At 38.2% G+C, this 25405-nt stretch overlaps 1 protein-coding gene across 4 annotated transcripts in view; it reads left to right on the forward strand.

Moving 5' to 3' along the window:
• LOC114662093 (monocarboxylate transporter 8-like) overlaps window positions 1–25405 on the forward strand; it is a 1225996-nt gene that overhangs the window by 1083755 nt on the left and 116836 nt on the right. For 2 of the 4 annotated variants that reach the window (XM_051934371.1, XM_051934372.1), the window contains exon 2: window positions 9838–10326. In XM_051934371.1, the coding sequence (XP_051790331.1) occupies window positions 9864–10326 (463 nt within the window). In that variant the 5' untranslated portion in view covers window positions 9838–9863. The other 2 variants (XM_028815421.2, XM_028815422.2) reach the window with 2 other exon arrangements.

Genomic DNA, 25405 nt, shown 5'->3' on the forward strand with positions numbered 1-25405 from the left:
TAATTCAGTCATCCGCTTTCAGGACATTTTCTTTATTACCGGACTCACGTACTCATTCATTTTCAGTTTATCAGTCATTGTTGTTTTCGTGTTGTGTGTTTATTTGTTACAGGGACAAGGGAGGGTTTTTGTTGTGTGTGTGTGTATATATATATATATATTTGGTGGTGTCTTGTTGTTGCTGGGGTGGAGGGATATTTGTAATATTTATATGTTTCTATTTTTATATTTCATTTAATACACATAATCTGTTTAATTTTACATCCTGTTTGTGTGCTTATATTTTTCACCGTCGATTGTGGGGAAAAGTTCAAATGGTAAGAAGTACGGCCTCCTCCCGTCTAACCAGGTGGGTGTTACGCCTCCAGAACTTCACTTTCAAGGTGACCTATCGGAAGGGCTGTGGCAATATTGTGCCGAATGCTCTGTCCAGGGTGTCGGAGCCACCGGGGATGGTGTGTTTGGCAGAGGCAAAGAAAATGATCCTCCCTCTGCCAAGAAGCCTGGAAGACCTGGCTCAAGCACAAGCCACCAGTCCATTCTGCCAGAGCATCAGGGAGGGACTGGAACAGCAGCGTACCGACCGGGTACACTTCGTGGACCTCCAGGGGGTTCTGTACAGGACCACTCCATCCTCCCTTGGGGGTCTGCAACACCAACTAGTCGTCCCGGAAGGGCTCATCCCCGACTTTTTAAATTACTATCACGACAGTCCTTTAGGTGGTCACCTTGGAAGGACAAAGACTTTATTAAAGATCCTGGGGGTTGCGTGGTGGCCGTCTGTCCGGAAAGACGTTTGCCACCATGTGAAGAAGTGCATCACCTGCCAACAGCTCAAAAACCCACCTGGTAAACCGGCAGGATTTCTGCAATTGACAATCGCGGATGGACCGGGGGAGACTTTGGGAGTCGACCTGATGGGGCCTTTTTTCCTGTTACCAGCTCGAGGAAGACCGTCCTGATGGTGGTGATTGATTATTTTTCAAAGTGGGTGGAGCTGTTTGCATTAACAGACGCAAAAACTAATAAGATCTGCTCCACCCTGAAGAACGAAATCTTCACCCGCTGGGGGGTGCCGAAGAACATCATCTCAGACTGGGGTCCGCAGTTCACGAGCTCTCTCTTAGATGAACTTTATACAGCCTGGGGAGTGAAGAAAAACCTGACAACAGCTTACCATCCCCAGGCTAACATGACAGAGCGAGTGAACCGGACCCTGAAGAACATGATCGCCTCCTATGTGGGTGAACGCCATCAGGACTGGGATAAATGGCTCCCCGAGCTCCGGTTTGCCCTGAACACCGCTGTGCACGAAGCCACAGGTGAGATGCCTACTTTGGTTGCGCTGGGCAGACAGCTAAAGGGCCCGCTTGACCGACTCCTTCCCAGAGCCCCTAATCCAGAAACCACCACTTACAATAACTTATTCAAAATTGAGGAATTACGGCGGAGAATCCAACAGAGGTTGGTGAGTTCGACATCCAGACATGCCAAGTTATATAATGCCCGGCGTAAGGAAGCGCACTTTCAGCCGGGTGATTTGGTCTGGATTAGAGCTCACCATCTCTCGGATGCCAGCAAAAGGTTCTCCGCCAAGCTAGCGCCTAAATGGTTAGGTCCGGCCAAAATCATTTCTCAAACAGGTCCCGTTAATTTCCAGTTTCAAAGGGGTATCGGCACTGACTCCAAGATAGACACTATCCATGTGGCCAATCTCAAGCCGTACTTCGGCCCTCCCTTGTCCAAGGTTGGGGGGGGGGGGGGGGGAATGTAGCGGGGCCACATAGTGTTTAAATATCAGTTCTGAGTGCGTCTCGTTTCATTGTCCCGTTTACTGTTTGTGCATCAGTTTATGCCGTCCCCGTAAAAAGGGGGACGGATGATGGAAGGAGACCACAGCCGCCAACCTGGAAAACACCTGTTTACCATCATTCAATCACAGCCGTCACAGGACTATATAAGCCAGCAGGAGGAGAAGGAGGAGAGAGGAGAGAAGGAGATTTTGTTTCAGCATTACGACCACGAGCAACCTGTACCTGTTTTCCATATTGCGCTTATCCATCCAGTTTGTTTTCCATCTGCCGGATTTATTTCAAGGACCTCACCACGAGATACCCCGGGGTAGGACTTAATCATCCACCACATACACGAGGATTCACGGTGAGGCTGTTCCATTTTTCTCCGGGGAGAATCAAACAACTCAATATCACTAATTCAGTCATCCGCTTTCAGGACATTTTCTTTATTACCGGACTCACGTACTCATTCATTTTCAGTTTATCAGTCATTGTTGTTTTCGTGTTGTGTGTTTATTTGTTACAGGGACAAGGGAGGGTTTTTGTTGTGTGTGTGTGTGTATATATATATATATATATATTTGGTGGTGTCTTGTTGTTTCTGGGGTGGAGGGATATTTGTAATATTTATATGTTTCTATTTTTATATTTCATTTAATACACATAATCTGTTTAATTTTACATCCTGTTTGTGTGCTTATATTTTTCACCGTCGATTGTGGGGAAAAGTTCAAATGGTAAGAAGTACGGCTTGATACTAGATTCTTTCTCAGTAAATTATCCAGGCCACTGGTCTTGGAGGTGTAGCTGCCGGCTGGGTAAAAGGGGTCGGCCGTTACAAAGTTAGTTATTACTATGTCTTATTAATATAATTTAGCCTTTCCTTGATTTTCTACCTTCATTATTAAATGTCTTTAAATGAAGGTGACTGCATAAACTTACATTTGACAGAGGCACATAACACAATTAAAGAAATTAATGAAAATACTGTAAAAAGTTACAAATGTCTGTCAGTTATGAGGAAGTACCTATCTTGCGAGATTTGACCAGGGTCAAGAGCATCATCAAAGGTGACAAAGTTTTAGGAAAGTCCCACTGGAAACTTCCAGATGATAGAGGAAAGGAAACACTCACACGGGCAGAGTGAGAAAAAAACTAAGGACAACAGTGTAGGGAGGCAGGAGCCACTAGGCCTGAACAGATCACTGTGGTGCCTCGGATGTGCAATGGGCTGAACCTCCAAAGAAGAAAAGAAATGTAATGGATGTTTAGAATACCATTTCATTAAATGTTATCAGACAAATATATCAAATTTTTCATAGTCTCTACAACTGTCTTATCCAGTGCAGGATTTATGTATAAGCTACACAAGCTATAGCTTAGGGCCCCCGCCTTCTTGGGGGCCCCCAAAACAAATTGTCCGAGTGAGCAATTGTCATATATACTTAAATATACTACAGCATTATTTGTCCCAATCAGGCCTGGCCTTAGGCATAGGCGAAGTAGGCAACCGCCTAGGGCCCCGGCGTCCGGAGGGCCTCGGATCGACTCCTTGGTCTAATTTTCATGCATTTCACAGAGCTTCCAGGGGGGCTCCACCCCCCTCAGGGGGCCCCTGGACCCCCCTTTCGCTTAGGGCCCCATAATACCTAAGACCGGGCCTGGTCTTATCTGTTTAGTTTTCCTACTTAAGACACACAACTATGGAAATCTTAGAAATCCTTAAAACAAGGTTCTATATAGAATTAGAATTATAAATTATAATTACATTAATTAATTATAATTATTTATTATATAATTATATATAATTAATTATAATTATAATTATATATATTAAGACCCCCGTGACCCTGTGTTCGGATTCAGCGGGTTGGATAATGGATGGATGGATATATATATTATATATCTACTCTCTCTCTCTCTATATATATATATATATATATATATAAAATCCTAAAACTAAAAATACATCGATTTTATGTCACATTTTTATGTCATGCTTTTAGTCATACTTTAAATATGGCTTATTTTAAAACCTACATGTATATGTTTGGTATCATTGTTTTCAGAATTTATCGAACTTTAATGTGATGTTGTTAGAATTTCAGATTCTTATTCCTTTTTTCAATTATAAACTAAAAAATATCAAGAACTCGAATCCTGAGAGACGATACTTTGTGCCAAGAGATTGAACCATGCCTGGGGCCAGAAATAAAAAACAAAGAGTAGGACAAGTGCTGTATAGGCTTTTAAATGTTCGAAGTGCCGCACGACATGCAGAACACACGGCACGGCAGTAGCAGCACTCCAGCAGCTGATCGAGCAAAGAGGAGGTAAAAAAGAAAAAATAATTTGTTTCCCATTGTATCACAATTTAAGAGAGGGTTTCAGAGGAGTGAACGCGTCTCCTTGGGTTGAATTCAGCCCCACCTTCACTACTCGAGGGAATTGCACCACATGGTCATACTGCCCTAACTGACGCTCCCTCACAATGCAGGTAAGGTATCTCTTTTGGGACTCCATGAGCAACCGCTCATTTGACATAAAGTCAAACCAGAGGTGCCCAAGGATTCTCCAAAGAGACACAGTACCAAAGGAGTCCAGTCTTCATCTCAGGTCACTGGATAGTCTCCATGTCTCGCTACCATATAGCAAGACAAGAAGAACCAGGATTCGAAAGACTTGGACCATCGTCCTTTTGCATAGATATCAGGGGCCTCATGCATAACGCCGTGCGTAGAATTCACACTAAAACAGATTGTTTAATTTACTAGTTTCTCAAACACCATCGTAACTAAAGTAGCACATTAAATGCTTTGTATTGTACGTGTTCTTCTATGTGCTCTATGTGTGTGAATCACAACATTCTTTTTAAACTGGCATTCTCTTCCTCCGACAGTACACAGAATCCATTGCATACATGATATTACAGCTCTCTGAATAATTTAAATACTGAGATGTATACTTGAAATTATTTTCATGATGATAGGAATGAAAGCATGTTATTAAACATGGGAACACGGTGGCACAGTGATAGTGATGAGCAGCACCCCTTCCAGAGATTGCTCCCGCTCCCGCAGCAGTACTGTCTCTCTCAAATGTACTAACTCCCAATTCCTGTCCTTCCTTTTCTTTCTCCAAGTACCCAATCGCCACACAATCAGCTCTGTAATAGATGTCAAGCCATCTGTAAGCTTAGAATGCTGATACTTCAAAACTTTTAATGAACATTGAAATATATTCATAGTACATGTTTAATTATTTTATCCATCTATCCATCCAGGGTTGCACCAGTCCCAGCAAGAATAGAGTGCGAGGCAGGAACAATCCCTGAACGGGGAGCCAGCTCGTCAATAGTGCTGCGAGAATGCGCTGCATATTAAATATAAAAACAAAGTTTGAACAGTATAAATATGAGTATTTAAAGTTTATACACAAAAATACCCAAAATATAAAAAAAGACTGAAAATATTCAAAACGTTAGTTAATAAAATATATCAAGCAAACGCATTTCTGATGATATGTCCTCTGGTTTCCAGTCTGGCCTGGTGTCCCTTCCTCCTCTCTTCCACTATTTTAATGTTGTGTTCCTCTGCTTTTTCAATATTACCTTGCTCTTGAGGAAGCGGTATTCCAGCATCTACAGCAATGCTGTGCTGCATAGCACTCACAACAATAACAGCATTGCAGCCTTCAGGGGAAAATCTTAGACCCCAGATAACTTGTGTAGGCATGAAATATCTTCTTCAAATGCCCACAGCACACTAAACAACAGTGTGTGTGCTTTGGTGTGCAGTGTTACACCTCTCCTCAACCATTATTTCTGGTTTGAGCAGGAGTTAACAAGTATTTGTGTAGGGGATATCCACTGTCTCTCAGTAACCAGCCACCAGAAGGAGCACCATCCCTTGCTGTCTGACACACTTCAGAGCTGGACCAGATATTCTGATGTACTCCTAGGCCACTTGACCACAATGTCTGTAAAATGTCCATGATGGTTGCATATCAGCTGAACATTTAGCACTAAGAAACCATTCAATAGTTTTAGAATTAGAAATTTTGTTAAACAGAAATTGCCTGATTTCCCACACCTTGCACCCTCCACAATGCTGGAAAAAATACTGCTCAATTTCGAGGAAATAAACACTATTTCCGCAATATATAAAATCTTATTAGAGTCTCTACCTTTCAAAGATCCAAGAGGACATTGGGTAGAAGATCTCTTAATCAATATATCAGAAAAGGAGTGGAAGGTAGCAAAGCAGAGAATTCACTCGAGTTCTATATGCGCAAAGCATAGAATTATTCAACTAAAAATTATATATCGAGCCCATCTGTCTCGCTTAAAAATGTCCAAAATGTTTCCAGGGCAGGATCCAACCTGCGAACGCTGCAACCAAGCTCCTGCCTCACTGGGTCACATGTTCTGGGCCTGCACCAAACTAACATCATTTTGGACAAAAATTTTTAAGTGCCTCTCAGACAGCCTTGATATCACAATCCCTCCTAACCCATTAACAGCTGTGTTCAGTGTTCTTTCAGATGGACTTGAATTGGAGAAGGACAAGCAAACGGTGATTACATTCACTACACTTTTGGCACGCAGACTTATTTTGTTAAATTGGAAGAATCCTAACTCTCCTCTTATAAGTCAGTGGGAAACCGATGTTTTATATTATTTGAAATTGGAACAAATCAAATTCTCAGTTAGAGGATCTGTACAACATTTTTTCAAAACCTGGCAGGATTTAATCAATATTATTTTAGAATAAGAGAAATAACTATTACCGCATTTAACTCCCTTCTCCATCTCTTATTTACATAGATATTTACTTCTCCCTTTCTTTTGTTTAATGTTGCCTTATTAAAAAGCCTAAAGCAATTTTCCTTTAGCTAAGCTCTCCTTCTCAGGGGTGGGGTTTGATTTGTCTTCAAATTTGTTGGGTTATAAATTCATCTGTTTGTATGGAATGATTACAATGAAAATTAATAAAATAAAAATTAAAAAAAAAAAAAAAGATTTTGGGAGTATGAATAGTGAAGAACATTCCATCAACTGCACCTATAATGCCAGATATGCCCGCAATGGCATTAAAACCAATTTTAGTACCATGCAAGGCATCTCCTTCTGCTGGAAAATGTATGTAGTTGCGTGCATAGAATTCCACAGAAGACAGCCATTAAAATTACAAAAGTGTTTAATTAAATAATGAACTTCATCTCTAATTTCAACTATCATATTAAAATATGCACACCAAAATAATTTAAAATTTACTGTAAAATTAAGTTAATTAAATATCAAATATGTAAATCAATCAATAAAATAAAATCTAATGCAGCAAAAACAAAAAAAAGAAAATGCATCATGTATGTATACCAAGAGGAGTTAGGAAATAAACTACATATTTCAACAGGAAGTGCTATCAAAAAGAAATTTTGAAATCACACCCAAGGATTTGAGCTTAAAAAAAACACAATTAAAATAACATATAAATGTCTGCATTCTAGGCACACCTTTATATCTTGGAGTCTAAATAAGTACACAAAATGAGGATAATATAACTGAATGAACATTGAAAAAAGAAAAGAACAGTTGGATTTGCACCTCAAGACTGAGCCTTACGAATGGTTCAAGTATGGAAGTGTTACAGAGTAGGAGCCACAAAGCTCATCAAGCTTTTCCCAGGGGATACATACTGTTGTTGGGGAACAGTGAAAGGGCTGTGTCGGGATATTTCTTGATGTTGTGGACACTGTAAGTAATCTAGTCTATTGTAATAAAAAGCATAATTATTCAGCACAAAACCTAAAATAACAATGCTTGTGAGCCAAATGAGTGTACATGTTGTCAGCTTATTTGTTTTAAACCTGGAAAATCATTAAAAAAAATTTATTGTAGTCCACTTGAGAGGTGATAAAAATATGATAGACACATCACCAACAGAAGTTGAGCAGGACTGATGCTTTTTAGCAAGACACAGTTATGATTTAACTGCCATAAGATCCATGGTTTAGATTGTTGTCATTTATTAAACCAAGGCTAGAAACTGAGAAAAATGATTTAAAAGAAAACAAGTTTACGGTTACTTGTTTCATCTCATTCATTAATCACTTCACCCATTTTCAAATATGCTGCTTGTTTCATCTTCATTAATCCCTTTACCCATTTTCAGACATGCTTAATCTGGTTCAGGGAACCAAATATCTATGAGACAACAATCCAGTATAAGACACACTTACACACACACACACACACTCACTTATAACAGACCAATTTAGAGTCAACAGTATAACAGTATGGGAATGTGGTAGAGCTACATGGCATGGGGAAAACAGGCATATTGCTAAGCAGGATTTAAAAAAAATGTGTGAAGTTGTGAAGCAGTAGTGCTAATCACTGAGCCACAATGCCTCATACAAACAGAAGCAACAACAGCTGTATGAAAGTATTGAATATCACTCTCTTTGGCTAAACATTTTCTGTGGTCATTTTAAGCTTCATTTTATTGTGTTGTGTTTTATTATGTATATGCACTATAAGCTAGCAGCTATGATATAACTATATAAAGGAAATTTAATTAAAGTATTGGTAATTTTTAGCATTTAAAATATATAGAGTTATGAGTGGTTGGACACATGGGTCATTCACATGTTCCTCCTTCCTTGGTTGTTATTAATGGCAACCTTAATATATCTTAATCATGTAATATCGATTATTAGTAAATATGAACAACTATTTTAGGTTTGTGAATTATAAATGGTAAAGTCAGCTATTCCTGTATTTATTTCTTCAAGGTACTGTATATATTATTGCAGTGCCTTTTGAAAAGTTTTCTGAAAAAGATTATCACTTTATTTGTGTTGAGATGACTTTAATCGAAAATAGGAATAACCAGTAACCTGTTTTCCATTATACAGTAATTATATATATTCAATTGTTCTTAATCAAATAAGTGTAAGTACTGTATGTCATTTTTAGAAACTGTTTTGATCTTTAATTATTTTTTATTAAAATATACAACCCACAATGCGACTCAATATATTCGTTTTTGTCTTAATTTATAGAATCCCGAGAATATCTGGGAGGAAACGTCACAAAAGTTTATCCGCGCCTGGAAAGTTGGGTCACAAAGGGCATGTGCATTGCTAAGCAAATAAAGGTGCAAGAGGTGCAAGAGAGGGTGATTTTCGCTAATTTTGGAGGTGAATAATTGATGCCTCATTATAAGTCACTTGAACGATTCGACCATTTGGTGCTGAAAAAAAGGGGAAAATTCTCTCTTTCTCTTTTAAAATATATCTAACCGGAATGTTTTGTCTCTTAATACGGGATTTATTTTATTCTGATATACTTTATTATTAACAGGTCCCTATAGGGATCACAGTTGGCTAGTTAAATGTATTCTGCCTGCTCGCGTTATAGCATAATGTGGTGGAGATCGAAATGGGGTCAGTGTAACTCGGCTAAAGCGTCATTCGCTCGGTTCAGTGGTCTCCCATGTCTTGCTTAGAGAAAGCTGCTGAACAGCCATTGATGTGATTGACTCTGACTGCGGTGACGAACCTTCAGACAGGCGGAGCTACGATTCAGGACTCGGGCTTCGTCGTTAAAATCCCTGTTGTCAAACCAAGAAATCTCCGTTGTCATCTTGCGATCTGCACCAGTATCAGGCAAGTCAAAACTGAGAGGCCGGTGTGTAGAAAAAAATACTAAGTAACCCAGATTGTAAGAAATGTAGTCGTTCTCGCTGTGATGCTGAACGCTAGAGATATAGAGCATAATACCCACTTGGCACGATGCTGGCTGTCTTTGAACCAGAGGAAGACACGTGTAGCATCTTATTGTAGTAGCACTGAAGACACAGGTAGATTTGCGCATGGCACTGCAGAAATAAGCGCCGTCAGATTCCTGTATGCGAGAGTTGCATATATCGTATTTGCAAGGTTGTAATTAATGTGTTTTAAACTACAGCGATACTCTTTTGAGAAATAAATAACGTAATGTATGATTCCAAATTAAAACTATATTTTATATCTGTACAGCTTATATAGTCTTGATTTTGAAGAATGAGCATTCAGAGTGGCAGCCATGAACCGGGAAGTGGGGAAGAATTAACTGTGTCTGAAAGTGAACATAAAAACATGGATAACGTTGAAGCGGAGGAAAAGCAAAATGCAAAGAGGAGAGGCAAAACAGAACACGAAAGAACGGGCCATTTAGAAAGAGTAGAAGTGGTGATAGAAAACCCCAGAGCAACCCAAAGAAGTAAACACACAAAAACAGAAAAATGCAGCTTCGGCAATTTCATTGAAACTGGATGTCCAGAAAAAAACTCGGCTCCTAACAGCTCGAGCATCCTGCCGGGTTCTCTGTTCGAGCCACCCGAAGGGGGCTTTGGTTGGTTCATTGTCTTCGCTGCCACTTGGTGCAACGGCTCTATCTTTGGCATTCAGAATTCTTTCGGAATTTTGCACGTGATGCTTAAGGACCTTGGGGACTTGAACGATAAAACTCACCAGTTTAAAGCCGGTAAGTTATACTTTTGTGGCTTAACATATATCAGCTTTGCTAGTCCCTTCTTGGATGTCAAATCATAATGCTTCATGAGGTGTTCTTTAAAGTTTTCAAAGCTATTTTAGGACGAAATAAAATCTGTGCTTACAATGACGGCTTTATTTTTTAAAGCTTGTCAGCTGATTACATCTTTGCACAGAAAAAAAAAATGCAAAAGGAAACAGAAGATACACTTCCTCATCATTGACTCATGCAAAGATGAATTGTAGGCAGAGGTGTTTCCAGTGTAGTACTGACTTATCGTGTGTTTAGCGAAATTCAAGGCTCAAGTGAAATGTAACAGATGTTTGCAAACAAAATAACCATCGTTATTCATTTTTTGAAAAAAGTTACTTAGAAGGTGAGTGTTAAACTATCAGCTTTTACTTAAAAAAAAAACAAACTAAAACTGTATCTAATCATTCCACTAATTGCAAATAACTGTTAATTTATTTTTGTTTAATAATGAATTATGAAAAAATCAGTTGAACAGGTGCTCATTTGGATATAACTGTTTGTTTCCCTAAACCCTGCAAGTCTAACAATAATACAAGCACATGTGTTGAATGATAAATGTGAACTTAAATGTATGCATTTTATTCATATTGCTTTATTTTCAAATCTGTTGTTTGCAACATTTTACCTAACTTTGTTATTTATGTTCACGTTGAGGCTATATAATAATTTCATTAATTTGAAATTAGTGAACTCACAGTACACATTGAGAAACAGTTTTCTTTTCAATAAATGCAACTTTACATTCAGTTGATTTAGATCCAGTTTACAACAAATTAGCCCAGACGTCTATTCTGTTGGGTGTCTTCAGACATTTGAACATTTATATAGATAGATAGATAGATAGATAGATAGATAGATAGATAGATAGATAGATAGATAGATAGATAGATAGATAGATAGATAGATAGATAGATAGATACTTTATTAATCCCAAGGGGGAAAATTCACATACTCCAGCAGCAGCATACTGAGGAGATCGTTCCTCCCCCAAACTATGCGACTCTTCAATTCCACCCGGGTTGGGGGGTAAACGTTAACATTATATAAAGTTATTGTCTGTTTTTACCTGCATTATTATTAATCTTTAATGTAATATTGTTTTTTTTTTTTATCAGTATGCTGCTGCTGGAGTATGTGAATTTCCCCTTGGGATTAATAAAGTATCTATCTATCTATCTATCTATCTATCTATCTATCTATCTATCTATCTATCTATCTATCTATCTATCTATCTATCTATCTATCTACTGATAAAGACAATATTAAATTAAAGAGTGATAACAATGCAGGTATACAGACAGACAATATCTTTGTATAATGTATAATTTATTGTATAATGTTAATGTTTATATTACATTTTATGTAATTCATGTATAGGTATTACAAAGAGCAACACCTTAAATAGGTTTTCTTAGGACAGTTGGACAGTTTTGTGGATGATATAGAGATTTTGTTGTTAATATTTTTATTACTTTATGTGGCTGCTGAGCAAATATGTTAGTTAATGTTTTTTTGTCATAAATATTATCCTGTATTATGATGAAGCATTCTTCTACATGTATTTCATTGCATTTCAGTCATCCCTAAGTCTGAAATTGTGGTGTTGTTCATTTTCTTATATTTTTTTGCCTTGTTAAAATTTCTTTTTTGAATTAAATTTATTTATTTTTAGTTGTTTGCATTTTTGTACTGCCAAAAATTGCGCAATTACTATTTATAACAGTTCTGTATAGCCTAGGCATTTTGAATTCTGTGTTTATTATTGCTGGATATTAAAACAAGAAAAGTTTCTTGTTTTGGTAACACATATTGGCACATTGAGTAATAAATGAATCATTTATTTCATATAAAAACTGTGATTTTTATATTTTCTGGGTTATATTTGCCAAATCAAATTTATCAGTTATTGCATTATACTTGTGTAAACTATATTTTGTAATTTTTAAAATTTTTTTATGTCATTTCTATCAATGCTGGAAGGAAGGTTCTGTCACAAACCTACATGTATAATGATTTACCTCTGTCATGGGGCTGCTGTAAAGGGGAATTTTGGATGAATCCAAGGATAAGGCCTCTGACTGATAGGAGCCTTCAAAAATATTGGAACATAATATTGGCCAGTTACTGAAATTACATTTAACATAATAATTTACTTTGAATACTTGTATAATGTTTTTAGTCAAAAGTAGCAATCCGGGAAGTCTCTACGTCTTATTTTCCTTTTCTCTTTTAGTCAGAATATTTCAGCACAGTCCTCACAAACCTGCTAGCCAATGTTGGATTCACATTTGTTTTGTTTAAATTGAAGTGTCAAAGCCAAAAAGAAAGTTAAGAAAAGCTTGAATAAGGGAAAGGAAGGTGACAGTTGGTCGCTCAGTTTTCCTCAAAAAAAAAATATGTTAGTTTATTAACGTTAGTCCATACTCTACACATGTTGCAAGCAAACCAATTTACAGAATCATTCCATCTAACTCAGCAGAGAAATGATCAAAAAATAGAAGCCAGTTCAAGTTATGCAGGCATATGCTTATTATTAAGTACACAAGGAATTTGCTGTATTATAATAAGCAGAAAACAACATGTTTCTCTTACTAATGATTTATTTATAGACTGCTTTTTAATTATCTGTGGGGTAACATTAATGCATCTTGCTAAATCAGTTCTGCCTGATGTCACGTACAGACGCAGCTTCATTATCCATTTTGGCCGACATTTGATTGTAAAAGAATAGTTGTTTGTTTTATCTCGCACTAATCTTGACATTGTGTAACTTCAGACACACCATGCAAAGCTGCAGTATGGTGCCAATCAGTTTTGGACTATCACTTCCACTAACATCAGCCTTTTTGTAATTTTGAATGATTATTTTGTTATCTCCATTAGTTAAGCATACAGCCACACCCTTTTATAATGACAGTTTTATTTTCCTATCCCACTGCCCCAATTTTGGTCTACTAGTGTACTCAAAGCTTTTTTTCTAAACTCTTCTCTGATGTCCTAAACGTACTGTTCTACATTGGATCCCTTTGACTGTTTTGTGCTAAGATACTTTCATTACTTCAGATGAAAAATAAATGTCATAGTTAAGATTTCCCTTTTATCTCTTATATATATTTCTCTTCTTGTTTGTTCTGCTTCCACTTCAAAACCGGTCCCGCCCACACGCAGCCAACACGGCATTTCTCGATTCCTATTCGTCCTCTTCCATGTCATGCACTGTACTGACCTGCTGAGCGTAATACATCCAACAAGTACTCGAGGTGCTGCCACAACGATAAAGTAGCTTTACCACCGTTGCGGGAGCCACCTGTGTCTTTACAACAGCTTCTTACACAGCAAACATCAGAAGCTAAAAATTATCGTGAACACTTTCGAGAATACAACCCTTCTCTAGCGTTTGCTTCCATGGGTGCACAGATAACTTAACCTCCTGGCCACGGACCATACTGTTTTAAAATAAACGGGCAAATTTATCACCAAATCTCTCCACTATATGCTAACACTTCTACCTCTCTAGAGGCCTCATGTAGAAACGGTGCGTACGCACAGAAATGTTGTATACGAACGTTTCCATGCTCAAATCGCGATGTATAAAACCTAAACTTGGTGTAAAGCCACACACATTTCCACGGTACCTCATACCCTGGCGTACGCAATTTCTTCACCCTGTTTTGCAGACTGGCGGCACCCAGCGTCAAAGCAGTGGTACTGTTCCTGTGTGGTCACCCTTTCTTTCTTAGATTCACATTCCTGACGCGGCTTTATAAATACACTGAAACTACCTGCATATTGTTTATTAGTGTAATGCATCTGATTGTAATTAACCTGCAGCAATATAATGGTCCAGGGAATAGCCATAGTATTCCAAATACCATAACTGCTTTAGCGTTGTTATTCTCCCTGCATCTTCTTCTTGTTTCAGCTGCTACCGTTAAGGGTTGCAACAGCAGATCATCTTTTTCCATATTACTCTCACTGCACCACTCAGAGTATTTATATCATTGTATCTGAGTGGGGAATCACAGCAGCAGCTGATTGGAAAGAGTATTATCGGTATACAGCATGAAGCAGACGCTGCCTGAGCCATGGCAAAACGCTTCAGAGACTTTCCTGTGCGGACTTCGCGGTTTAGTAAAACGTTTCATCCCAAGAACTATAAACGCACTCAATTAGTCCATCAAGTGCTACTTGTAGAACTGTGTGTACTTATAAGTACAATTACCTCACTGTAAACTTGCACTACAGTTATAATATTGCACAACTTGCGCCTCTTTATGAAGCGCGTATTTACATATGATAACAATATTATTTTTAAGATGAAATGCAGCAAAATATGTTGATTATATTATACAGATAAAACTTTAACTTCATTTAAATAATCTGTATTGTTATTATTTAAACATGTGAGGACACGGTGCCACAGCGCTAGCTAGTTCAGGGATTGTTCCTGCATTGCGTTGTATTCTTCCTTAAAAGTTTTGAAGAATCGAAGTTCTAAGCTTACAGATGGCTTCACATCTATTACAGAGCTGATTGTGTGGCGATTGGGTATTTGGAGAAAGAAAAGTAAGGGCAGGAATTGGAGGTTAGTACGTTTGAAAGAGACAGTACTTCCGTAATAAATTATTTCATCGAAGGTCGTGCATGGCGCAGCAAGCCTCTTGCGTGAGACATGAACAAGCACTGCGCCACCGTGTTCCCATATTTAATAACATGCTTTCATTTCTATCATCATGAAAAAGATATCACGTATACATCTCAGTATTTTAATCATTCAGAGAGCTGTAATATCACGAATGTAATGGATTATGTGTCCTGTCGGAGAAAAAGAAAGCCAGTTTAAGAAGCAGGTAGTGATTCACACACATAGAGCACATAGAAGATCGAATACAGAACAAAGCATTTAACGTGCTACTTTGGTTACAATGGGATTTGAGAAACTAGTAAATTAAACGATTTTAAGATGAAGTTTATGATGTTCTACTTTAATGGCAAAATAAACTACGTGATTAAAGTGGAAATTTCAAGATTAAAGTTGACATTTCGTGCTTTTTTCCCACTGTGTGCCTATTTTTTTTGACTGTACCCTAATAAGCTTTCATGTGACACTCAGACGGTGGGCTACGACTCGCCTTTTCACGGCGACTTTGATATGTGATTTCTTTTTTATTTCGGGCACTGTGCGACTTTGTGAACTTGAGCTTTCGAGTTTCTCCGACACTGTCACTTGATCAACTCCATTTTGTTGATTATACCACTGTTTAAACCAACAAATAGTACGCTTTTTCCTTTGCCTCCACTTGGTATTCGCTGAAATTCTTATATTTTCCGCTGTGCTTTTCATAATAATAATAATAATAATTCATTACATTTATATAGTGCTTTTCTCAGTACTCAAAGCGCTATCCACACAGGGAGGAACCGGGAAGCGAACCCACAATTTTCCACAGTCTCCTTACTGCAAAGCAGCAGCACGTTTTCCCATTGTCTTTTCACAGAAGGCTATTTATATTGATTTGCATATTCAAAGAGGCGTAATTCTGGGAGGAGTTGGGGCGGGACAGAAGGCTCGTGCACGTGCGTTACTTTTCACGCTGAACGGGATTTATGTAGTGGAAGAACGTGAAAGTTTGCGTGCGCACTGATTCCTGCATCTGGATTTTTCTGTGCGTACGCACATTCCCGCTTTTGTGCTTACGCCATGTTATAGTGTGAGTTCTACGCACGGCGTTATACATGAGGCCCCAGGATATGGACAGTTGTATGTTTTTGACAGAGCACAAGCTACTAAAGTACGCTTCTCCAGCGTACTTCTCCAGCTAGATTCCATGCTCAGAACCATCAACCCCTTTGCTAAATCATACAAACACATGCATGAAATCGCTCAGTCCAATCCAACAGCATCTGTATGAATGGTTTTCAAGGAAACCCCTAGGCAGGATTTACGACGATACAATGCCCTGACATGTCACACCGATGTTGCAGTGATTTTCATCGGAGAAGATGGCGAAACGCCTGCCGAAAGGGACATTTACATCTATCCCATAGGCAACTCCTGTAAACAGATTTCCACGCTCAATATGAATTGCGATCCTATGGTTTACCCACTTTTATTCCCTTACAGAGACATTGGCTGGCACAAAGATTTACAACATGTTCCCAATAAAAGAACTGCCAAGCGAATACGGCTTACTCAATGCCAATTTTACGTGTACAGATTAGCAATGAGGAATACATTTAGTATTTTGCACTCCAGCGGCAAACTATTCCAACAGTACGTCGTAGATGTGTATGTTAAAACAGAGGGCGCGTGTCTCAACTATCTCAGATTACATCAACAAGATCTGTGCGTGGAACTATCAGACGCACTGCAAGCAAACGCTGAAAATAACAACGTTTGTGTAGGCAAAATGATCATATTACCGTCCACATTTCCAGGAAGTCCAAGATACATGCAACAAAACTATCAGGATGCCATGGCCATAGTACATAAATTCAGAAAGCCTGATTTATTTATCACTTTCACATGTAATCCTGCTTGGCCGGAAATTCTATAGGCACACTGCGCCTTTCAAGAAGTATTTATTTCTTCTTGATTTCTGAATTCCTTTCTCACCATTTTCTGTTCCTATTCTTACACCGCCGTATACGGCAGGCGTCGGCTAGTTATTATTTATTATTATTAGATTTGTAGCACTAGGGTGTTGTACCGTGTTAGCCATTATGAATGTAGAGAAAAGCCAAGCAATAAGACACCTTTTATTGGCCAACTAAAAAGATTACAATATGCAAGCTTTCGAGGCAACTCAGGCCCCTTCTTCAGGCAAGATGTAATACAGAGAGTGGAGTTCCCTATGTTTATATACACACTCTAGGACAAGAAACAACATTGGAAAATCTCTAAATGAGAAATTTTAAATGTGAAAAATTAATAGATTCATTCAGGCTAGGGTTAATTTAACAAGAGAGAAAAGAACAATGTATTGTCAAGATCTATGGATAAGATAACTGTCCAACAAAGTCTTTTGAAGTTTGTAATGAGCTTTTTCAAAACAACGTAGATCTGTAGACAGGTTGTCTGTCACTCTGAGAGATGCAAACAATTATTATTAGATTTGAAACATAATGGCTAAACAATGAAGCTTCATTAAAATATTCAGACGTCTTGTATAGAATTTTGCTGCATCAGTAGATTAAAAAAAAAACTATTTTTTCAATGCCACCAGTAATTCATTGACTGCTAGCTCCACTTGTAGCACTCAGACAGCATCCTGCTCTAAAAACATATTAAGTTGGGGTCTGCAAAATCTGCCTACTTTGTACCAACTGGTTTTTCTAAAGCTAACCACATCCTACACTTCTTTTGATTGTCTTTAAAATTTAGCTATATTCTCATTTTGCAGAATTTAAGTTTCTTTGAAAGAGTTTGATAAGTAAAACTTAAAATGAAGTGTAAACATTTACAGATCATTACAATCCAACAGTGCAGTTCTTGCTTGAATTAGGCTGGAAATCAAGCTGTCAGTGTGCTTCTGCCTCTCTGGTGGTTCCTAGCATTGGTGGAAAAGTAGATTTAGATCTTCAGCTTGGTCATGCAGCTTACCTTTCCATATGCAATTTTTTTCCAATTTGGAAAATGACATTTGGCCCACCCTAGATCTGACTAGGAGCTTATCCACATATGCAGTTAGGGCTCATAATAATGTGTGGGTAGCAATACAGCTCATATGATTCCCTGTTATTTATGCAAACCTTTGTTTGTCCTCTTAGTATATTAATAGATTGTAATGCAAAGGGAATATTTGAAATTTATTGGAAGAGATATTATGGATAAGCCCTATATCAGCAGAAACAGAACAGAAAATCAGGGAGTGTTGCAATTTATGTAAAGCCAAATTTAATCCAAGTCTTCTTCAGTTGGATGATGAGCGACATTTTAGTGAGGACATCTGGATTCATCTGGAAAGCATTCAGGAAAAAGGCTTTATTTTAGGAGTGTGCTATAGACACCACAATGCAGACATCTTTTTAGTAATATTAAAAAGGCAAGATTTACAGGGGGATATTATAGCCATGATGGACTTTAACTATCTGAATATTAACTGGTCTAACTTTGCAAATAGTGGAGTACAAGAATGGGTTTTTTTAGATGTCATCACAGGGAATGCCTGTCTATATTTAATATTTTGTAATAACCAGGATAGAATGAAATGTGTAGAGGTGATTGAGCCACTAGAGTCAAGTGGCCATAATATAATATAATTCAATTTTTTTTTTAGGAGAGCACAGATGCAAAGGCTAAAATTGTTAAGTCTAACTTTGGTGGGGCAAATTTTGAACAGATGTGACAAAGTCTAAAAGGGATAAACTGGAGTAAGCTATTAAGTGTTGAGACAGGTTTCAAATAGTATCACACATTGTACAGGACAAGTACATCCCAAAAACTAGAATTAGTAGGAAATTAAAAAAGATAAGTAAGGAGCTAAAAAGCTGTAAAGGAAAAAAAGTTATATAAGGAGAATAAGACTAATACAGTAATCCCTCCTCCATCGCGGGGGTTGCGTTCCAGAGCCACCCGCGAAATAAGAAAATCCGCGAAGTAGAAACCATATGTTTATATGGTTATTTTTATATTGTCATGCTTGGGTCACAGATTTGCGCAGAAACACAGGAGGTTGTAGAGAGACAGGAACGTTATTCAAACACTGCAAACAAACATTTGTCTCTTTTTCAAAAGTTTAAACTGTGCTCCATGACAAGACAGAGATGACAGTTCCGTCTCACAATTAAAAGAATGCAAACATATCTTCCTTTTCAAAGGAGTGCACGTCAGGAGAGAGAGAGAGAACAAAGCAAGCAGTCAAAAAAAAAATCAATAGGGCTGTTTGGCTTTTAAGTATGCGAAGCACTGCCGGTACAAAGCTGTTGAAGGCGGCAGCTCACACCCCCTCCGTCAGGAGCAGGGAGAGAGAGAGAGCCAGAGAAAAACAAAGTCAAAAAATCAATACGTGCCCTTTGAGCTTTTAAGTATGCGAAGCACCGTGCAGCATGTCGCTTCAGGAAGCAGCTGCACACAGAAGGTAGCAACGTCCCTATCATCTAGGTGTGCGAACAGCCCCCCTGCTCACACCCCCCTACGTCAGCGCAAGAGAGAGAGAGAGAGAGAGAAAGTAAGTTGGGTAGCTTCTCAGCCATCTGCCAATAGCGTCCCTTGTATGAAATCAACTGGGCAAACCAACTGAGGAAGCATGTACCAGAAATTAAAAGACCCATTGTCCGCAGAAACCCGCGAAGCAGCGAAAAATCCGCGATATATATTTAAATATGCTTACATATAAAATTCGCGATGGAGTGAAGCCGCGAAAGGCGAAGCGCGATATAGCGAGGGATCACTGTAACTCTAATGCCAATTGTAGGGCATATGAGAGCCTGATGGCAATCATTAAGAAGGATATTAGGGAAGCTAAGAGGCAGTTAGAGAAGAATATTGCAGATAAGGTGAAAGATAACAATAAAAAAATAATTTAGTATTTTAGTAGAAAAAAACACTCAAGAAGGAGGTAATGTATATCAGGATTAGTAAAGGGGAATTAAAATATACAGACAGTGAAATAACAGATGCTTTAAACGTGCATTTTCTGAGGTCTTCACATGTGAGGAAGTGGATTAACACCCAGTGGTGACAGGAACTACTAATGAGGTACTGAGTGATTTAGTAATTGTAGAGGGAGCAGTACTGCTCAGATTAAATAGGCTGAACTCAAACAAGTCACCAGGATCAGAGAATATTTAGCCTTGGGTGCTTAAGGTAGCTCATGAATACATATATAAACCCTTGAAATATTTTTCACTGTGCACTGGGGAAACTTCAAAGGACTGGAAAATGGCAAATTTTATCCCATTATATAACAATGGTAAACAAACAGATCCAAGCAATTATAATCTAATAAATTTACCACGCATCAAAGATAAATTAATGGAAGAAATTATTAAGGATAAAATTGAGCAACACATGGCGTGAACAGGAGTTTTACTGAACAGTCATCATGAGTACTATTTTTAATATATATAAATGATTTAAATAGGAATATAAATAACAAGTTGGTTAAGTTTGCAGATGATACCAAACTAGGAGTATTGGTAGATAATCTAAATCCATGGAATCCTTATAGAAGAACTTGGTCAGGTTTGTGGCAGATAAAATGTTAATGTAAGTAAATGTAAAGTATTACACATAGGAAGTAAAAATGTGAGATTTGAATACAGAATGGGAGGTCTGAAAACCTAATGAGAAGAATTTAGGAGTTGCAGTAGACCCGTCACTATCAACTTCCAGACAGTGATATGAAACCATTACAAAGGGTAACATAATGTTAGATTATATAGCACGATATGTAGAGTACAAATCAAAGGAGGTTATGCTCAAGATTTATAACACACTGGTAGGAACTCATCTGGAGTACTGTATGCAGTTTTGGTCAGCAGGATACAAAAAAGGACATTTAAGCCCTAGAAAAAGTCCAGAGGAGAGGAAATAGGCTGATTTCAAGACTACAGGAGATGAGCTATTAGGAAAGATTTTAACAGCTGAGGCTTTTCATTTTTAACAGTAGGAAATTAAGTTGTGACATGATTGATGTGTTTAAAATTATGAAAGGAATTAATACAGTTAATCTCGACTGTTTAAAATGAGTTCAACATGAATGCTAGGACAAAGTTGGAAATTTGTTCAGGCTAAATTTCACACAAACATTAAGAAGTTTCATTGTCACAAGTTACTTGTGTGGTATTAGTGTGGTAGAGAGTAGGGACCTTCAAAACTTGACTTGATGTTATTTTGGAGGAATTAAATGAATAGGACTGGCGAACTTCATTAGGATGAATGGCCTGTTCTTGTCTAAATCTTTCTAATGTTCACCCCTGTAACCTTGCCACTGCACAAGATTTAATCACTAAATTGACCATATCCCTGGAAAAGAACTTTAATGCACATTTTGATACTGGAATCTCCAAAAAGTATACAGTATATCATCACTGTTTAAGACTGACTCAGAATGTTTATTACAATTGCAATTGCTGTCTTTTGGCTCACGGTTAAATCAGGAGACTCTCCAGTAAAATTGCATGAAAGAGCCTTTTTGCTGAACTTGTGGGTTTTCCTTTACATTGGTGTCTACCAGTGTGTCCTGTTGTTGTCACTATGAGACTACAAACAACTGGTTGACTACAGCATTTTGAAACTGAATCTCATTTGTTGTCTTGAATAAGGTCTTTTTAAGACTGCATATTGCTGACCTTTGCTAAAGTGCAGAAGAAGCTTTTTCAAAGTGAACATCAACATTACAGTGCATCCTGACTAGCTTTTATTGTCTTTTGAGGGATGTCAAAATAAGTAGTCCTGATGTGGCCATCCTTACACGGGCAAATAGTACAGGGGCTTAATATCACATGGTACTCATTTATACAATATTTTTTTTATTCTGGGATATCCATGAATAATTATTGTATAAAGGAGGTGCAAGAGTTAAAGAGTTGGGGCACCACCATGGTGACTCTGCATAATTTGAAGGAATGCATAAATTAGCAGCACACGATAATTTGTGGAGATGTCTTTCCAGACACGAGTTCAGAACATATCTAGAACAAGTTGCCTGTATGGGTTATACAGTAACACGGAAAGAAGGGGCAGGTCCAGGAGGATGGACAATGTAAGAGACATTATTGGTGGAGTGGCTGTCAGTCTTCCATTTTTCAGAGGGAGGAAAAGAAATGCATTAGACTACAGCATCAACTCCTGGTTCCTGGGTTATTACCATCACCAGAGTCCTTAAGCTGTCCCCCATGCTAATGCGTGTGACACTATCTTGCAGTATGCTGACTAAATTATAAATATTCATAATTTGTGTAACTTACAGTAAATCCATTTATGATTTATATGTCAGTATGTTGGTTTTAAATTTAACTGTAAGCCAGTCTTCTTAACTTCTTCACCTTACTGCCCTGCATATATTTTTTACCACACAGTTTATCTTGAAACATATTTCTGTATCCTCTAAAGAGGGCTTGACTGGGATTGTAATATAGTTTCATTTTGCCCTATTGATATCTCTTAACTATGTCACTTCCTTGATGTCATCTTTCCCATTCAAAGATCATGTTTTGTAATTTTGTGCGACTTTTCTGTTGTCATTGGTTTAAGCACATATTTGCACATCATCTCATTTTTATCTTATTTCATCTTTCTGACCATTGATGTAGTTACATGTCTTAATAACTTTGTTTCATTTATTTTAGTTAATTGTCATGTTGAATATCTGAACTTTTTATACGTGTTTTGGCAGAAAATATTTTTCATACTAGTTCTTCAACAGACCTGCTGCTGTCTGTTTAACTGTGTGTGAAGAATCAAGTTAAAAGCAGACTGAGCTCAACACTGTGGGAGCAGCATATGTGCTGCCTCAGAACATGGTGCTTTACAGACCCATTTACAGACCCAATTTTTGAATACATAATGGGAGGTCTGAAAATCGAAAGTACAACTTATGAGAAGGATTTAGAGGTTGTAGTTAAACCTACGCTATCGACTTCCAGTGTTCAGAAGCCATTAAGAAGGCTAACAGAATGTTAGGTTATATAGCACAATGTGTGGAGTACAAGTCCAGGGAAGTTATACCCATGCTTTATAATGTACTGTTGAAGCCTCATCTAGAGTACTATGTGCAGTTTGGGTCTCCAGGCTACAGAGCCCCGCCCACCAACTCTAGCACTTACTGTTGCCGGTTACATTAACAAGCAACCTTTGTGGCGTCACATGCATGTACTTACACTGACGACAAATATGACAGCTCTTCCTCACGAACAAGATTTCACAAGATGGGAAAAACAGAACACCTGCAACATTACCTTCACATTGTTTTCGTTTTATTTCTGATCCTGTTCAACAACTATGTGGCAACATCGACTTCTCAACTCTGACTCCGGAACAACTCAGTACGCGAACTATATTAAGCGTCACCAACGAAGACTCACTGCACCTTAATGAACAGGTACTGAAACTTATCCCTACCGACGAAGTAACTTTCACCAGCGTTGACACCATCGTCACAGACGATCCCGCACATCAACTTTCATTCCCCGAAGAATTTCTTAGCAGTCTTACTCCCACTGGCATGCCTCCGCATAAACTCAAACTTAAAATTGGTTCAGTCGTCATGCTTCTCAGAAACCTCATGCCAGCAAGAAGTCTCTGTAAAGGCACTAGACTGACTGTTACCAGCATTCACCGCAATGTACTGGAGTGTAAGACTATCACAGCTGCTACCTCACAAACTGTCCTTATTCCCCAGATATCCCTTACCCCATCAGATTCAAATTTGCCTTTTACTTTTACACGCAGGCAATTTCCTGTTAGATTGGCCTTCACAATGACAATTTTTAAGGCACAGGGCCAAACTTTCAAAAAGATATGCCTGTATCTGCCAAAACCAGTTTTCAGTCATGGACAATTGTATGTTGCTCTCTCCAGAGTTCCATCTTTTATTCACTTACAGTCGTATCCTCAAACCCACCCCATTTGGACAACTGTGTCTTTCATGAAGTGTACACCCATCAATAAATAATTATGCGGCGTATGCTACGCCGCGGGTTGGCTAGTATCAACTAAATAAACGACAACAAAATATTGTGCTTTATGGATTTCTGTCCAAAAATCTGGATTTTACATTACATAACCAAGACATTTTATGATGCACAACCCTGGAATCATTTTTACTATGTGTCTGTCATCTCTCATTGTACGAAGTTTAGATGTCATAACCCATAAGTTTGTGAAGTTATACTGTTAGACAGAAGATGTCCTTTTTGGAAACATTTAGACTCTTGCACCTATGCATTCTATCAAAACAAGTATTGCAGTAGCAATTATACAGTAATCCCTCGCTATATCGCGCTTCACCTTTCGCGGCTTCACTCCATCGCGGATTTTATATGTAAGCATATTTAAATATATATCGCGGATTTTTCGCTGCTTCGCGGGTTTCTGCGGACAATGGGTCTTTTAATTTCTGGTACATGCTTCCTCAGTTGGTTTGCCCAGTTGATTTCATACAAGGGACGCTATTGGCAGATGGCTGAGAAGCTACCCGGCTTACTTTTCTCTGACTCTTGCGCTGACTTTCTCTGATCCTGACGTAGGGGGATTGAGCAGGGGGGCTGTTCGCACACCTAGACGATACGGACGCTCGTCTAAAAATGCTGAAAGATTATCTTCACGTTGGTATCTTTTGTGCAGCTGCTTCCTGAAACGACATGCTGAACGGTGCTTCGCATACTTAAAAGCACGAAGGGCACGTATTGATTTTTTTATCTCTCTCTCTCTGCTCCTGACGGAGGGGGTGTGAGCTGCCGCCTTCAACAGCTTTGTGCCGCGGTGCTTCGCATACTTACAAGCCAAACAGCCCTATTGATTTATTTGCTCCTTTGAAGAGGAAGATATGTTTGCATTCTTTTAATTGTGAGACGGAACTGTCATCTCTGTCTTGTCATGGAGCACAGTTTAAACTTTTGAAAAAGAGACAAATGTTTGTTTGCAGTGTTTGAATAACGTTCCTGTCTCTCTACAACCTCCTGTGTTTCTGCGCAAATCTGTGACCCAAGCATGACAATATAAAAATAACCATATAAACATATGGTTTCTACTTCGCGGATTTTCTTATTTCGCGGGTGGCTCTGGAACGCAACCCCCGCGATGGAGGAGGGATTACTGTATTGTTTTTTTATTTTTCAGAAAAAATATATATATATATATACACACAAACACACAAACGCACACACACACTATATGTTACTCTAAAGTAACAAGTAAACAGTTTTTAACTATGTATGTATAAGTATGTACTCATCCAAAACTTTACTTTCAAAGTTATTTTTCATGCCAGTCCTGGAAACAATTTCTGTTTACCAGTAGACATAGAGAAACAATGTTATGTGCACTAGATTGGGGGTTTTATGCTGTAGTTCACACATTATCTCCTTTCTT

Source organism: Erpetoichthys calabaricus, chromosome 12 (genome assembly GCF_900747795.2).
Source record: "Erpetoichthys calabaricus chromosome 12, fErpCal1.3, whole genome shotgun sequence".
Taxonomy (NCBI): Eukaryota; Metazoa; Chordata; class Cladistia; order Polypteriformes; family Polypteridae; genus Erpetoichthys; species Erpetoichthys calabaricus.